Below are 17,303 nucleotides of genomic sequence, written 5' to 3'. Positions count from 1 at the left end.
TTTTATTTTTATCATGTTTTTTTATCTGTGTGATCTCTGTGGTAGTTGCCATAGACCATAGGCCATGGCCATATATGCATTTCTCTGTGGCTGGTCATTATTTGGGAGATACAAATCCCCTCGAGACTCGTGACAATACACACTCAACAAGATTCATGGCTAGCCTAGCCATGTGCTCCTCTCACTCCCACGACCACGAGGCTGCTCTAGCTAAGCTTCACGATTGTGTGTCTCTTCTGAATCTCCTCTCCAAGGCTGCCAGACCCATCACCCCCAAGGCCCCAAATAAACACAGACACAGCACATGCACATCATCAGAAGGTCAGAACCCCAGTCTCGCACAAAGCACTGCGACCTGTCGTGGTCGCAACATTGCCAAGCGTGCACGTATCCATCAACAGCTTGCTTGCGTACATGCAATGGGCGCCTGCTGGATGCCGCTCCTCCTCGCGCTCGCCGTCGTTCTGCTCCTGCCGCGTCGGGCCGATGATCCCACCGCTGAGCGGCATAGAAGCGTCGGCCGGTGTCTTGGTGATAAGGATCACGCTCGCAACGAGGAAAGGTGCGACAAAAACGACAGTTTTTTTTTTGAGAAACCAGGTTGGATTTTATTCATATATAAACAGTACATGACATTCCTTACAAAGATATCTCTGAATAAAACTAAAATTACATCCACATCCTGGTCATCTTCATCATCGGCGATCCGAGCGACCAGCGGACGAGCCACCACCGCTGGTAGAGGAACACGTCGAGCTTGCAGCTTGAAGCCGGTCTCCATCTCGACGAAGAAGCTTTCATAGAAGCTTTAAAGTTTTTTGATGCTGCAACAATTGGCACATCGAGGTCTTCGATCTGCAACTGAAACTTTGAACGCACAGGCAATAGTTGTTGGGCACCGGCCATCACAGCCCCGAGACACATGAGATCTGTCGCCTCAAGGAACGTAGGCAACACCGGGTCACCGAACGAAGAAACAACACAGAAAGGGAAGACTACGCTGAAGCGGACAACAAAACACAAACATGATTTCTCTAGTTCGTGGACTACAGACAAAAACGACAGTTGGGCTCTGTTCGGCATCCTACTCCGACAAAAACGACAGTTGGGCTCTGTTCGGCATCCTACTCCGGGTGTGTTTGGTTGAGCTGTAGCTGTGGAAAAAAGCTGCTGTGGGCTGTGAGCTGTGGGAAAGCTGCTGTAGGCTGTGAGCTGTAGAAAAACTAAAAGCTATTTGGTTAAACAAGTATAAAATATACCTTTTATCTTTATCTCTCTTGAAACAACTATGGAAGAGCTTTTTATTTCACCAATTTCGAAAAGCAGAAAGCCAAAAGCCAAAAACATGGTCAAACCAGCTTTCAAAACTGTACTACGGAAAAACAATTGCTTCTAAAAAAAATCACCTAAAAAAACAGCCTCTTTGATTGGGCTTTTAGCTTTTGAAGCCAAAAGTCAAAGCCAAAAGCCCAACCAACCCTCCGTTTCTTCTCCTCAATCCATGGGCCACGAACGTCCCGACGCCATAATGGCCCGTATGAATTTCTTTGCATCCCGATCGCCGCAGCCCACCAGTTCGGCCATATCGCGTGCCGTTCTCCAAGACTAGTTTTTTTAGTATCCTCAGTAGCCCAGGACAAACAATGCAAATCATACCTTTCTCGGCCTTTTGGCTAAGATCAAGTATAGTATCTGTTATTATCGGTTTAATATATGATATTGTGAAGCACTGCTTCACAATCATATAATGAACTTATGTTTTGTGGGGGAGGAATCATAATAGTGGCTTGCCACTAAGGATTCGTTGGGCATCGCGTTGCACTATAGCTTGGGCACGACGCACCCAACCAAATCAATTTGTAATATTTTTGTATTTTGTATTTAAAAAAAAGTAATACAGCGATAGTTATATATTGTGTGTATATATAAAAATGACTTTTCAAACAAAAACTCAGATATATATACCTTATTATATTATAAAACATAAAAAATAGATATGCCTGTAAACAAATGGTATCTTTAATCAACTAGCCCACTCATACAAAAATAAAACTATACTACAACGACAATTATGTTTAATTTATATATTTAAAATAAATCAACTTTTGTTGTTATAAATTATTTAAGAGGAGAAATTGACAGTTAAAATATGTGACATTGATGACAGCAGCAAGTTAAATTGCTGGTTATGTTTTTGAAGTTGTTTTTTTAGGGAGCACTGACTTTATTTATTCAGTAGGATAAGAATTACAAACTCCGTCCAGAATCCAAAAACCAAATATATCTATGTATCGATAAATTTACAGAGCTTCTAGCTGATATATAGACGTTGACATTTGATTTCCGTCCTTCAAAGATGAAATCCGCTCTAGTGAAACTCCTTCTTACATTTATCTCCCGGACAATTGGTTCTTACCTGCCGAACACCTCGCCTAGTAAACTCCTCACCGCGTTGGCATAATTGCTCGCAACTCTGAAAGAGTGCAAACCGAGGTCACTAGCCAGCGCAAGACCTTCACGGCATGCCACTGCCTCCATCGCCTCTGGGTCCCGACTGCCCTACCGCCACCAGGACAGATGCCCCTAGGCAATTACCATCTTCATCACGGACCACTACTGCTGTCGCCGCTTGACCTAGATTCTTGGACATCGCCGCATCGATGTTGATTTTAGCCAATACTCTCAGGGGTCTAACCCACCGCGGCACCTGCGGCACCGCCGTCTATGTTACCGCTGTTCGAGCCCCCGACTCTCCTATTTGAGATTGTTGAGTGTCCTCTGTGCGTGCATTTGGTAGTGTCATGGTGGAGCATCTAGGTGCATGGATTATGGATAGCCCACTAACGGCCCATGTGAATTTCCATTCCAAGGCCGTTCGAAGAAGCAGCCCTATTAACGCTTTAGGCTTATATATACCGGCCGAAATGAAGGAATTTTACACGAATCATATAGTAAATCAGTCCATTTTAACACGAAAGTAGAAAAAAAATTCCGCATTTCAAAGAGTCTTAATCTGAACATACGTAAATAACATGTACATATCTATCCTGAACAAAACTTTTAACTTCTGATGCTCTTTTTTGAAGCAAAAATCTCATGCTTACTAGATATTACTAGGTTCGTACCCGTGCGTTGCTCCAGGACAACTAAACTTTTGTAGTAAAAACACATGGATTGCACAATAATAAGATAACTCAAATATACAAATTCATCTCATGCAATTAAAGCTCATAGTCCCTCATTAAGATCTGGTCCAAATCCAAGATTATGATTTTCTCCATCCCGACACTCTTATCACGAACTTAAGTGACTTTTGTATCAAAGTGCCACTTCCATGCCACAAATGACACTCCAACTGTTCATCATAAATACAGCTTTGTAACTATTAATTTTCTTATATTGTGAAACTTGTTAATTAGAAATCAATGGCGGTTGTAAGCAACAGAAGAGCATGTTCAATTTTGAAAATATGAGGTATCCGGATTGTATACACCGAATACCTTATTGGTTGTTTCTAATAGTTCATATCTAAAAGAGACATATCAAAATCAAAAGGGACTGCTCTAGGGAAAAAAAAGATCTCCACCCTCCATGTCACAAACCACTTTTCCTGCAGCTGCAGGTGAGCTCAACACCTGCAACCCCATGCTCATAGCCCTAACCTGCGGTGACTCTGAGCCGCACGCTCGGTGGCGAGTGCAACCAGCATGTGGTAAACGTTTCTGAATAAATAACTTAAGCATAACTGGGGGGGTTATATTATTCAAAAAAATCTATTTGAATAGCATCGTCATGCAGTTTAATATATACAATCTATTTAAATTACATTGAGGATGTTTCAGTTTACTTCTCATTTTAATTCAATCCATTGCCTCAAGGATCGGATATCTACATTGCTGACTGCAGTACTCCCTGCACCTAAATTTAATATTGGAGCCATGACTCAAACATAGATCCAGCAGCATAATTGGGTCAGACATTTAATTTCGTTGACCCTCTTTAATAGTCTTGCAATGCATGAGAATTCAACTATAGATACAATAAACATTTAACTTTATTGTTTCTCATGTACTGATTCATTCTTTCTTCCAGTTTTCCATTGGTATTCATTGGATGACCAAAAAAAATTGAGATAAAAAAACACCGGATACACCACAAATATGTCCATTCAAAATAATGCTAAAATTGTGATAATGACTATGTTAAGCTAAAGACGGAAGAATAGAAATTGTGATAATATTCATGTGCAAGAGGTGTGAGGCCCTACAGCTTCATATTGATAAATTGGTCAGGAAAGACTTTGTCATGAGGCATACATAAAGAACTTCACAGCAAATCAGGCCTTTTTAGTTCACTGATTTGCTAATAGAAAAATCAAACAATTCAAGGGATCAGGGAAGCTGCAATATGCCTACCCTTTGGCCAGCCATCATGGTACCATAGCACTTGTAGAGCAGATTGCACAGGTTCTCAATCTTGCTCTCATCAATTCCCAGCTTCTGAACCATGATCTGCAGTGAATGATGACAAACGCGTAAAGGTGCAGGTATTCAGTTTACTGAAAGTTCAGAGAGTAAAAACAAGCAGTAGTCAGTAACGGCAAGAGAAGGAGAAACCTCACCTTCAATGTTCTTGGCCTGAGATCCCGGAGCTCAGTGGGTACAGGGTGTCGTCGAGGTCTGCAGGCAAGAACAAGTCAGAAAACCTTTGCTTTCCGTGAAGAGGCATAGGAAGAAGGCAACAGTAGAATGAAACAAAAAAAATAGACAGTATGTCTCCATCTCTTATTGGTATAATTGAATACTTGAAATTCATCAGAGCCCACATAAGCGCATAACTGCCTAGCGTCAGATGGCCGTTGCCATCGTTGCCACCGTCGTTGCCTTGCGTCAGATGGCTGTTGCCGCTCGCCGCCGTACGCCGCTGGCACGACACAACATCGTCGCCATGGGGGCTGTCGGTGTTCGCATTACCTCAGGTCGTCGCCGTTGCGGGTCAACACCGCCATGCGCGTGTCGCCGTCTCCATCACCTCTGTGGCGCATGAGCTTTCGCTTTACTATTGTCACATTTTACTACTACGACAGACTTTCTTTTGGTTACATATCTCCTCGAAAACTAATAGAACAGTGCAAATAGTCCCATTTTACTTTGCTTCAAGATCAGGAGGTACCAGCAAGAAGAACCTCAATATGTGAACCCCACCATGCAGTGTTGCTAGCCGGCTTGCCGCATGTGAACCTGTACTTGAGAAAGATTAGAATGGTAAGATTACTCAAGGCACCTCTAGCCATGACATAACTACATCGATCAACATCAAACCATGAAATAAATATAGGATTTTCTGAGCTCTACAGGCATGCAATTGCATCAATGTAGCAAATGCTTGACAATATAGATCTGTAAAAAATTATGCTGGTCATCTACTAAAATTTCGTCAAACACTCAAAACCCAATTACTGCCAGTAGTTAGCAGGTACATAACAACTTTTAGCTATTTATGTAACTGTCTGATGACAGTGAACAAACAGTGCAGCAATAGCATCCTCTTTGTCAAACATGCATTAATTGAGCACTACAGCGGTTTTTCATCAAAGGCTCAACTTATTATAGACACATATGCATGAGCAATCGTTACAGTCATAAAATAGGTCATACAAGATAACAGCGATGGAGTCCCGGGACGACGCCCTTCCATAGCGCTGCGGGCGGCCCCTTCCTCCCTAGCGATGGTGGCGGCGGTTCCGAGCAGGCTGCGGTACCTGGGGAGCGCTGGCGTGGCATCCCCGGTCGCTGTCCTCCTCCTCGTGGTCGTCGTCGTCGACACCCACGGCGCCGGTGCTGTACATCACCAGCCCTCCCCCACCTCCTCCCCTCCTGCCCGGAGCATCATCGCCGCCAGGACCTGACACAAAAGGCAGGGGGCGTCACTGACGATGCGGATTAGTGAGGGGTGCCGCGCCGATAGGGACCTAGTCGGCAGCGGGATGGCCGACAAGGACATATCGGTCTCTCAGGGACCGACTAGTCTCCCCCGAGGCCGATTGGGACGGCCCATGGCCGACCCCTCTCTCGCTTCCTCGCAGGCACTCCTCTCTCTCTCACCACTGCGCCGTCGTCCGCAGTTGCTTGCCACACCGCCGCGCGGGCGGCATCCCCTCGCTGGCCGCCACCGGCCCCCACCCTGCCCACGCGGTCCCTTGCCCAGCGCCGCGCCTGTGCAGCTATGTTTTTTTTAAAGTTAGATTTCGGTTTTTTATTATTAGTTTAGTTAGATTTTCAGCCTGTTTGCTTCTTGATTTCAGCTAAGGCTTATCAGTCAGCCAACCGTGTATAGATATGTTTTTTTTGTAAAGTTAGATTTCGGTTTTTTAGTTATTAGTTTAGTTAGATTTTCAGTCTGTTCGCTTCTTGATTTCAGTCAGGGCTTATCAGCTTGTCAATAGTGTTTTCTCTCACAACAAACCAGCACCAGCTAGACTTATCAGCCTAGAAACCAACCATCGAACATGCCATTTATTAGTTTAGTTTGTTTAGTTAGATTTGCTTAGGGTTAGATTAATTAGTATATTTGGTCTGTAGTTGTAGATTAGGGTTAGCTTTAGGGCTAGGATTAGTTGTAGTTTTCGGTTGTAGAATAGGGTTAGTTTTAGTGCTAGTGTTAGTTGTTGATTAGAGTTAGTTTCAAGGTTAGGGGTAGTTTAAGACTAGTTTTTGTTGTAACGTAGTTATGGTTTAGCATTGTCTATTGCATAGTACTTTATTTAACTGACACAATATTTTACATGATGCGACTAGGAATGTCGACCGATTTAGTCCCTTTCAGAATTTACTATGGCAACGGTGAAATCAGATTTGGGGACAGCGGGGTAGACCTTAGCGAGTTCCAGGTCTTTGACACACAATTGAATTCACCACTGGATTATAGCCAGGAACAAATTTTAGCCTGCCTACATGAATACTTTGGTGTTCCACCCTCCCAGCAACGTTTCAGGATTAGTACAGGATTAGTATGTCGTCCAACGACTGATTATCCACATTACGAAAGATGTCAACGTCATCCGGCTGGTACATCGATCTTCCTTGGGTTGCAAGAAATAACCTCAGGACCAGCAGCAACAACAACAAGAAGCCTTTACCTTTGGTGGACACTCCATCATCGCTTCTGTCTAATTACCCTACCAGTAAAATTTGTGAGTTGTGGCGACCTAAGGTGTTTGAACCAGCCTTTATAGTACCACTGAACCTATTTCATCAAAGTTGTTTTTTCTTAACCCTTGCATGCAAAATCTAGGTGTGTAGTATTTGAAAACTAGGTGTGACTTTCTCCAGTAATGCAACCATCCACTCGCTGTTGTAGCACCATCGTCCTCCCACGCTGCATTGTAGCATGTTGTTTTCCTCCAATATATCAACTGGAAACTATAAATAAAGACAAAGTCTATCTCCTTGTTGTTTGTGAGTCTCTAGATCACACATGTTCTCCCTTTGCTTCATCCAAATTACCTATATATAGAGATAGTTCCTAGTCGTGCATATATAGATCATTAAGAAGGGCTCCTAGACTCTATCTTGTTAGTCCTAGCTTGTTAGACTTGCATGGCAAATGAACAGTTGCAGCCTAGAAGCAAAATGTCGTGTTCACTTTGGCATGAAGAATCTATCGTTTCTGTTGTACATAGACACGGAGAAGTTTCCTGTTTCAAGCTTATTTTCTCTTTGTATAACAACTATTTAGTACTCCTTCCATTCCAAATTATAAGAAGGTTTAATTTGGCTTTTCTAGATAAATAGTTTTTCTATGTATTTAGATATAGACCATGTCTAGATACATAGAAAAACTAATGTATCTAAAAAAGCCAAAACGTCTTAGAATTTAGAACAGAACATTTTAATAGTTGTGTTTGCCACCATATATATACTTCATCTCGCTACGCTGAGGAAATAATATCATCAGTTCTTGATGCATCCGAACAAAACATGCCAGATCCCTCAAGGTTGGCGTGGACACCTTAATAAAAAAGGTATTCATAACCAAGCTGGAACCTTCCATATGAAATGGATTATTGTTGCTAATTCAGGAAAAAGCTTGTCAGGGTATTGCTTCTGACCTAACAAGTTGCCTATATCTATATCTATATCTATATATCTAAAAGAAAACCTCACTGCTTCCAATATCAAGAGGCAAGCTGTCCTCGTCATCCTCTACTAAATGCTATATCATTCACCCAGTAACTTTCAATCACAACATGCAAGTTATCCACATCACCCCCACTAAATACCACGTCATCCCACTACCCCATCTCCCAACAAACTTTCAATCTCTTTGGGCAAACTATCCACATCATCCCCAACTATATGTGTCAAAGATATCTATGTTGTCCTCAACTAAGTGAAATTACTAATTTTAATCTATAAAAAGACAGGGCATCCGCGTCATGCTATCTATTTTGACATTCCACCATCTTATAATTGAATATAATATTCTTTTTTTTTGTTGGATTCTTCTATTACTTACTTATATATATATATATATATATATATATATATATATATATATATATATATATATATATATATATATATGAACATGTAGGTGAACTCATATATGCAATAGCTTTATTTAAAAAAAAAGTACCGCTGCAATGCACGAATATCCTCTAGTTATTGCAAAGTTCTAGCCACCGTTAAATTAAAAAAAACAAAAGAGAAGGATTTAAAAGAGACTAATACGCGGGGTTTTCCAATGCCAGGTTAACCAACTTTAGTTAAAAATTTCTAATTAGCAAATATCCGATTCGCTAGCTTGCGGAACATGGAATTTACAATCAGCAATTTGTGCCTAATCAATGGCTACATAATACAGAAATGGTGTTCTTTTTTTTTCCTTTCTTTTGGAAATTGGAAACAAACGCTGAACTAACCTAGGCATCATACAGTTTTGTGAGTTCACTGTATATTTAGTAGATCAAGGTTGTGAATTTGCTTGTATTAGCTGATCGAATTATTGTGGAAGTTATTCTGCCATGCACTAATAACCATCTCCTTCATATCCGCTGTTTTGTGTATAAATAGCAAAATGTTGAGTGGAGATTGCTTTGAAGAACATGGTTTGGTGATTTTGATCGTCTAGAGTATAGAGTATAGTGTTTCAAAGTATAAGACGCAACAAATTTAGATTGGTTTGGTACCCTATTATGTTCAGCCTCTCCTACAATAGTTTTCTGCATCTGCACTGTAGATATTGTCAAATTTTTGAACCGTTAGATCTAAAAGGAAGGATCCGATCTCCTCCCAACCTCTCTTCCCACACTCTCACATCTTCTTAATTATCAACACTCGATTACCGATAGGGTCCTCGGTTTGCAGTGCTTTGACTTGGTTTCTCAAGCTTTCACCCTGGAGATGCTGATCCTTGTCCAAAAATCTCATGTTTACACTAGTAGAGAAACGAGCTGTATTTCCGGTTCTCAACCCCCTTCAGTCCCGGTTTTGTAATACCAACCGGGGCTGAAGAGGCCTCCCGGCCTGGCCATGTGGGCCGGCCCTTTAGTCCTGGTTGGTAATACCAACCGGGACTAAAGATTTTTTTTCTATTTTTTTGTTTCTATTTTTTTTCTATTTTCAATTGAAGATTCGTTCGCATTCTATGTTGCTACCGGGACTTTCAATTTTTTTTCTTTTTTTTGTTTCTATTTTCAATTGATGATTCGTTTTGGCTTTCGAATACGAATTCTACGCTGCTAGAATATACGTATTCTACACGTTTATAATGTACGAAGGACTTTTAGTCAAGGATGCAGCGATACGATCTTATAGAACAGATCCTGTTCAAGTAAGATCGTGGTGCATGGCTCCGGAGCTGAGCTTTTAAGTTAGCTTTCACTCTTCTGAGCAAGCGAGGTGGTGCTAATAGGTGGGACTGGTCAGCAATTCCAGCATATTGCGTACTGGGCCGTTCCATTCTGGTATATGCTCTCTCCTATGTGTGGGATTCAGGTCGAGCCGGCTCCTGTAAACGCCACTAAAGGTGCTTGTAATACCAGCCGAGACTAATTGATTTGGTCATATTCAGTTGCATCGGACCCATGCATGTTGCATGTGTCGGTATGTGGTAGATAGAGCAGCCGTGAATGCGTCTGACGATGGTCTGAGGCTATAGCTGAGCCCCACCGGCACAGCAGCCGAACGAACAGACTATCAATTCACCTACGCTGATTTCTGTCCTTCTGGTCCATTCATGTCATAATTGTTCGCTCCACGCATGGCATGGTATACTAGGGCCTTGTTTAGATTGTAAATTTTTGCAATCTAGATACTGTAGTACATTTCGTTTGTATTTGACAAACTTTTTCCGATCATGGACTAACTAGGCTCAAAAGATTCGTCTCGTGATTTACAACCAAACTGTGCAATTAGTTATTTTTTTACCTACATTTAATGCTCCATGCATGCGTCCAAAAATTAATGTGACGGAGAGAGTGAAAAAACTTAGAATTTGGAGGTGATCTAAACAAGGCCTAGGCCACAGGTATGGCGGATGCGTTGACCGCAGATTATGGTTCAGAAGAGACTGGATTCAGCTAACGTGCACCCTGTCAGTGTCAGCCCAAAAGACTGCCTATTACAGTTTCAAGCTTTAGTCCCGGTTGGAGACAGCAACCGGAACTACAGGTCTCTTTCTAGTCCTGGACGGAGCCTCTAGCTGGGAGTAGACTTTTACTCCCGGTTGAAGGGACCAACCGGAAGTAAAAGTTAACCTTTAGTCCTGGTTTGTAGCTCCAACCGGGACTAAAGATCCCCTGCAGCAAAAGCCTGCCACAGTAGCCGTTGGGCAGGGACCTTTAGTCCCGGTTGAAGCTACAAACCAGGATTAAAGGTCTCTCTAGTTCCGGACGCGAAATATATACTGGAACTAAAACCAAATTTCGAGCTGGATTAAAGGTCGTTTGTTACTAGATATTATAACGGTGATGCAATAAGAGAAAATGGCGGCTAAAGTTAAAAACTCGAAGACCAAGACATGTCTAATGTGTGATTGTCAAACAGTGTGACCAGAGGTATTTACTATAATTTGGTCGTTCACTAATAAATGCCGACACACACAAAGTTAAGTTTACCAATGCATGCAAACGACGTGCTGTGTCTATATATGACCATATGTCCATATATATGCATTTGTGTGGCTGGCCATTCTGCTGGGAGATACATATCCCTTCTAGACTCGTGATAATATACATATATAGATATAGGCAGTGACTTTTTTTCATAACCATATAGGCGATGAGTTCAACAAGATTCATGGGTAGCCATGTGCTCCTCTCACGGGGCTGCTCGTCTAGCTCCATGATCGTCTCTGCCTCTGAATCTTCTCGTCAAGGCTGCCAGACCCATCGCCCTACAAATAAACTGATGCACAGTTGCACACCCGTCATCAGAGTCTCGCACAAAGCATTGAGTACAACGTGGTTGCAACACTGCCAAGCGCGTATCCGTCAACACAGCTTGCATGCAATGGGCGCCAGGACGCCGCTCCTCTAGCTCGCCGTCGTTCTGCTCCTTGCCGCCGCCATGACCGTCGGCGGCCACGAGCACGCGCTCGCGCGCCGGGCAGATGATCCCACCGCTGAGCGGCCGCACAAAAGTGTTGGTGAGTAATAACCTGATCTCCTTCAGTTCTCTCTGCCACCTGATGATCGAACTATCATCGATCTGTTTGTCTCGCCGTGGGCTGCTAACACGTACGCGCGTGCCGTGGCAGTTACCGGAGCCGGAGCCTCCACCGCCGGCGCCGTGATAGACGACAATAAGGCGTACATCGTGGGGCGCCCTCTGTTCAAGGTTCCACCCAGCAGCCCGTGCCGTGCCAAGTTCGCGCGCTGCTGAAAAGATTTTGGATCGAGCTCCTGTTTGTCACTCAGCATACATATTTGCCTCGACTGCACGCCGGCCGATGAGAATTTATTAGTTCTCTCACTGGCATCCCCCGGCGTCGCTCCGCGTCATCGAGCCTCGAGCCGGAGTCGAGCTCTGTGTCGACGAGCCTTCATTCGTCCAAGCAGTAAGTAGATGTTGTGCTTGAAAGCGCATGTTATAAGCGTATGTTAAGTGTTTCAAATGTTTCAGAGGTATGTTGCAAGCGTTTCATATAATGTTGCAAAACTAGATCGAGATATTGCATATGTTGCACTGTACACATATGTTGCAAGCGTCTGCTCTAAATGTTTCATCTGTTTTTTCAGACGTATGTTGCAAGTGTGTTTATCTAGATGTTGCATTTGTTTCATACATATGTTTCATGTGTTTTATCTGATGTTGCATATATTTTGCAATGGCTTTTCAAGCGTTTTATGTGTTTTTACATCTGTTTCAGACACGTGCTGCAAGTGTTTCAACTGTTTCAAACGTATGTTGCTATTGTTTCATTTGGATATTTCAAAAGTAGATTGGGTGTTGCATCTCCCTCCTCGTCTTCTACTGCCTCGCCTCGATGTCTCCTCTTCTCAATGCTGGTCATGTTTGGGCGACATGGACCTGCGTGGGGCGAGCGGCGTGGAATCCCAACGGGTAGGGCATGTGGCACGGGGTGTGGGGAGCTGCGTCCGGACGTGGGCCTAGGTGCAGACGTCCGGACGCTAGCCTGACTGTTAGTCTAGCAAATAAATTTCCACTAGCGGTTGTATTGGATTTATACTTATAAACGCTTTATAATTATGATATTGATGACTCCAGCATGTCAATCAAATTGCGGGTTATGTTTTGAAAATGCGATAGGGTTCTCTTAGCGTGTGCGTTTGGTAGTGTCATGGTGGAGCATCCAAATACATGCGCTATAGATAGCCCACTAACGGCCAGTGTGAGTTGCCACTCCTAGGCCGTTCGAAGAAGCAGGCCCATTAACACTTTAGTTTTTTATATTTCTTTATTCCATCATTACTAGTTTTCAAATCTTTAGGCCTTCTACAGTTCTATAGAATGCATGAACTTCACATAGAAGTATAGAACGTATAATTACCGTATAGTAGTTTTTCAAAAATTAGTTCATTTTCACATAAAAATAGTAGAGAGAAAAATGCATTTCAAAGAGACTCTTAGTCTGAACATGTATAAATAAAACATATACATATTTTTCATGAAAAAAAATCAACATCTCATACATTTTTTTGAAGCAAAAAATACCTCGTCGTTCTGCTTCTCGCCACCGCCGGCGGTAAGCTCCCCATGACTGCCGTCGGCGGACACGAGCACGCGCTCGCTGATCCCCACTGCTGAGCGGCACAAAAGCGTTGGTGAGTAATAACCTGGCCTTCCTTCAGTTCTCTGCTACCTGATGAGCTATCACATCGATCTGTGCCGCCGTGCCAAGTCCGCGCGCTGCTGAAAAGATTAGGATCGAGCTCCTGTCTGTCACTCAGCGTATTTGCCTGGACTGCACGCCGGCCGATGAGAGTTCATTAGTTCTCTTAAATTAATATTATTATACAAAGAATCTATCTATCCAACAACTATGTGTTTTATGTAGTTTCAACACATAAATTTTTTTGCACCATACAATTAAGATCCAACAACCTTCATCCTCCTTTCACCTCTGGCCTTTTTCTACCTCCAGCCTTCTTCTACCTCCAGACAATCACAAATCACAAATCACAAGATCCACATATCACAAAAAATAATTTTTTTCTATGCAAGAACGAAAAGACAAATCGGTGGCACACGTATACGCGTATAGGTTCGGTGCTGCCCCCGCCACCCGTGGCTGCCCGCGAGGCCGAGGCCGCCGATCACGTCGATGGAGCGGACCGTGCGTGCGCTGCACCACCAGATCTCGCACTTCGTGGCCATGGGTCGTCTGATTTGGGCGGACTCCGCCGATGCGGACGCGTTCCTGGAGGTGGTCGACGATCTCATCGGCACCGTGTAGGAGCTGGACGCCGCGGGGACCAACCGTGCCCTGCTCGACCGCGCCGACGAGTTGCTCACTGGTGAGGAAGAGAGAGGGAAAAAATTCATATTTTTTTTTTCTAAAACATACGTGTGTGTTGTATAGCATTTCTGCGTACAAATCCACATTTGCCGCCGCGCAGGGCCTAAAAGAGGATTCCTAACTTTTTACTGGGACTAGGATAGCGTACTGTGAGCTTAAAATGCCACGTCAAACATGGGCGCCAAGCGAGCAAGCTCCACCGTCGCACTGCTCCACGGCCGCTTTGCCGTCGTCGCCGGCGAACTTGGCACCCTTGGCTGGCGCGTCGGCCTCACCGCGCCGCGCGGAGCCCCACACCGGCAGCCTCGCGGAGAATGTGCGCGCCAGGAGGGACATATTGGGCCACCGCCCGGAGTTGCCGAGCCGGACGCTCCTTCCAGCGCGGCGCGTGGTCGTCCCGTCACCACCACCACCCGTCTGGACGCTCGCAGACCGCCGAAGGTTGCCCGCCGCGACGGCTTCCCGGAGAAGGTGGTCGGGCAGCCTCAGCGTGTAGCGCTCCGAATCCGAGTCCGAGGTGGAAGAAGGCGAGTGCCCCGTGGTGTGCGAGCGCCGGAACTGAGCGGGGCGCCGGCCCGACTTGGTTCGCAGCGCGCGCTTGACGCTGCCAATCCGCATCAGCTCGGCGGCCTCCTCCCTCCTGACCCTCTGGTCCTCTGTCTCTGTCTCCCCGGAAGCGGCGTCGACCACGACCACCGCCCGGTCCGGCGGCGCTGCAGGGACGATAGGCGGGATGACTTCCGTGGCCGGAACAGCAGCCAACGCGGCGGGGTCGAGGAGGGCGCGGCAGACGGGGCAAGTGACGTGCGACGCGAGCCAGGCGTCGATGCAGTCGGTGTGGAACGCGTGGGCGCACCTGGGCAGGAGCCGGAGCGTGTCGTCGTCGTCGAACTCGGTGAGGCAGACGGCGCACTCGAGCGCAGCGCCCTTGCCTGCCTTTGCCTTGTGCGCCCTGACGTCGGCGTAGGCCATGGTCGGGAAGGCGTCGAGCACGGCCCGGTCGAGGCCGCGCATCCTCCTGCTGGACGCGGAGGTGATCCCGGCCCCGACCCGTCCCAGCCCCAGCCCCAGAGGGTACTCGTCGTCGTCGGTCCCGGACCCGCCAAGCGGGGCCCCCGCGCATCGGCGGAGGTAGATGGAGAAGAAGCCGAGCAGGAAGAAGGCCGTGACGAGCACGAGCATGACGATCGCCATGGACGGGTTGAAGTTCTTGGGGTTGAAGTAGTCCGGCCCTTTGCCTGTCTGCGCCGTCACGGAGCCCACGGCGGCTCCGGCGAGAGCGACCGCGGCGAGAAGCAGGGAACGGCGGCCATTGATCGGGCCCATGTAGCCGTCTGGGGCCTGAGCGGAGGGTGGTGGGGTGGGGTGGGCCCTGAGCAGTGGCCTCTATCTGTCCCCTCGTCTCCTTTTTCCAGTGGGAGTATTAATAATGGAGGAAGACGACGTTTCTGCACGTACGCCTGCAACTACTCTCCTCTTGGCTTTGGGCAACCTACCGCAATTCGTCTGAACCAGGCAGAGCCGAGCAGAATGGAAGGGCAGCCAGTGATTGCGAATGACTTGTGGAGAGGTAGGTAGCCCGTGGGCAATGACCACCAAACGGCTGGCTGACCTTTCACCGCCTTTGCGTGGGCAGCAAACGCAGCTCAAACCGGACAGCTCGGACGACCGGAAAGTCGTCCATGCATGCAGTTGCAGGAGCAGGAAAACCTGCCGTTGCACGTACGTACGTGCGCGGCAATGAACGGTGACTACGTACTAGTAGCACGATCGAGCGTGACGATAATCTCCTCTTCGCATGAACTTATTCAGAATTACTTTTCAGTTATAAAATAATATTTTTTTCTCTTAACATTTTAGCATAAACTAAATTTCAGCATCAGCGAACAGGTCCCTTACGCGCGGTGGATGCCATCACGCGTACGTAAAAGACAAGTGGGGACACTTACCACTTGCTGTGTACAATAATAAATCATGACACAGTGTATATGTATATATATATATATATATATATATATATATATATATATATATATATATATATATATATATATATATATATATATATATATATATATATATATAAACTCCCTCTACAAGCTAAGCTGGTAAGTCTTAGGTGTGGCAGTGCAGTGCGGCGGCAAACACGACTGAATGCCGTATCCGCACGTAACCAAATTAAAGGCAGCAAGGAAATGGGGATAAGATAACCCAGAGGCCAGATCTAGGGTTAATTGCGGTGGAATCTCTCTCGTTCCCGCTGTCTCTGTCCACGCTCTGCATACATACATTTTAGATTAGATTAGACAAGCGGGAGGGAGGGATAATATCGGCGGAGTTCACCACGGTCAATATAATGGACCTCCTCCCTTTCTTTCTTTTCTTCAGCAAAGAAAAGGCCATTTTTCAGGAACGAGTGCACAAAGAATACAGAAAACTTTAGGAAACGAATAAATTGCAATAAATAAATTACTCAAATTTGGCGAGGCGCTATCAGGCTATATCTTGCTTTATGGAGACATAATCGCGGACTATCACCTGCAGGCATGTATGTCACTACGGACAAAAGGTGCATGAGGAGGCATATCCTGCCACAAGCACCATGTAATCTAGGCTTACGAGTACTAAGGAACTACTGCTACCTGCAACTGCAAGGGAAACAAAAGGATCATCATGTCTCAGAGCAGGGGCGCATGAGACATACCTACTGGATTAAAATGAAAAGGAGGCACTTGCTGCAACGTCAAGCAACACAAACATCACCAATAGTACTACTGATAGCATATCTTTTTTTTAATATACTCCCTCCGTTCCGGTATATAAGACGTAACCACCTCTGGTTTAAAGACCTAAGAAACACTACTAGAGAACAGACTTTAGAACGATGTCCCAATTTAGCATTAGCCTCGGCATTTTTTTGCCCCTGGGACTAAAGGAGGTTTATCTTTAGTCCCAGTTGATAAGCTTTTAGTCCCGGTTTGGGTGATGCCCCGGGAATAAAGATTAATCTTTAGTCCCGGTTTGGACCCCTAACCGGGACTAATTATCCCGGCCTATAATTCAGCTCATTTCTTTCTCCCCGAGCCCGAGCCATTCCATTATTCAAACTCACTGCCTCTGTTCTCCAGCTTGCTGTTGTTCTTGCTCTCTCCCCCTCCATTGGTGTTGCTCTTCGATTTTGGAGGTAACAAACTTAATCCTCTTATGTTTTATCAGTAGCTTATCTCATTTTGCGATGTAGATGCATGTGTAACTTTATATGTTGGACTTTATTATGATTTTATATGTCATTTTAGCTCAAAATCACATGATGATTTGCA

The 17,303-nt window shown here is 45.1% G+C and overlaps 1 protein-coding gene, 1 long non-coding RNA gene and 1 other non-coding gene across 5 annotated transcripts; 1 reads left to right on the top strand and 2 right to left on the bottom strand.

Annotated features, from left to right (window-relative positions):
* The first annotated feature begins 1,652 nt into the window (after nucleotides 1–1,652).
* On the top strand, nucleotides 1,653–1,848 carry LOC136502459 (U2 spliceosomal RNA). Its single transcript, XR_010770596.1, has one exon. It is a non-coding gene; the product is annotated as a U2 spliceosomal RNA (small nuclear RNA).
* A 2,424-nt stretch (nucleotides 1,849–4,272) lies between these two features.
* Nucleotides 4,273–5,240, bottom strand: LOC136500859 (uncharacterized). The gene is made up of 3 exons (XR_010770123.1): nucleotides 5,173–5,240; nucleotides 4,622–4,679; nucleotides 4,273–4,511 (listed from the first exon to the last, which is right to left on the bottom strand). It is a non-coding gene; the product is annotated as an uncharacterized lncRNA (long non-coding RNA).
* Nucleotides 5,241–13,125: 7,885 nt separating this feature from the next.
* On the bottom strand, nucleotides 13,126–15,476 carry LOC136500855 (E3 ubiquitin-protein ligase ATL6-like). 3 transcript variants are annotated; one of them, XR_010770122.1, is made up of 3 exons: nucleotides 14,132–15,476; nucleotides 13,569–13,978; nucleotides 13,127–13,428 (listed from the first exon to the last, which is right to left on the bottom strand). XR_010770122.1 is itself a non-coding variant. In XM_066496318.1 (2 exons), the coding sequence occupies exon 1, from the start codon at nucleotides 15,307–15,309 to the stop codon at nucleotides 14,152–14,154; it is 1,158 nt and encodes a 385-aa protein (XP_066352415.1). In that variant the 5' UTR covers nucleotides 15,310–15,476; the 3' UTR covers nucleotides 13,126–13,978; nucleotides 14,132–14,151. The 3 variants fall into 3 exon arrangements, 2 of the variants coding, with proteins under 2 accessions (XP_066352415.1, XP_066352416.1); XM_066496318.1 differs by having other exon boundaries at nucleotides 13,126–13,978; XM_066496319.1 differs by having other exon boundaries at nucleotides 13,126–13,950.
* Nucleotides 15,477–17,303: the final 1,827 nt, after the last annotated feature.

The sequence above is a fragment of the Miscanthus floridulus genome, chromosome 13 (assembly GCF_019320115.1).
Source record: "Miscanthus floridulus cultivar M001 chromosome 13, ASM1932011v1, whole genome shotgun sequence".
NCBI classification, from domain to species: Eukaryota; Viridiplantae; Streptophyta; class Magnoliopsida; order Poales; family Poaceae; genus Miscanthus; species Miscanthus floridulus.
This window is presented reverse-complemented; position numbering and strand designations above follow the sequence as displayed.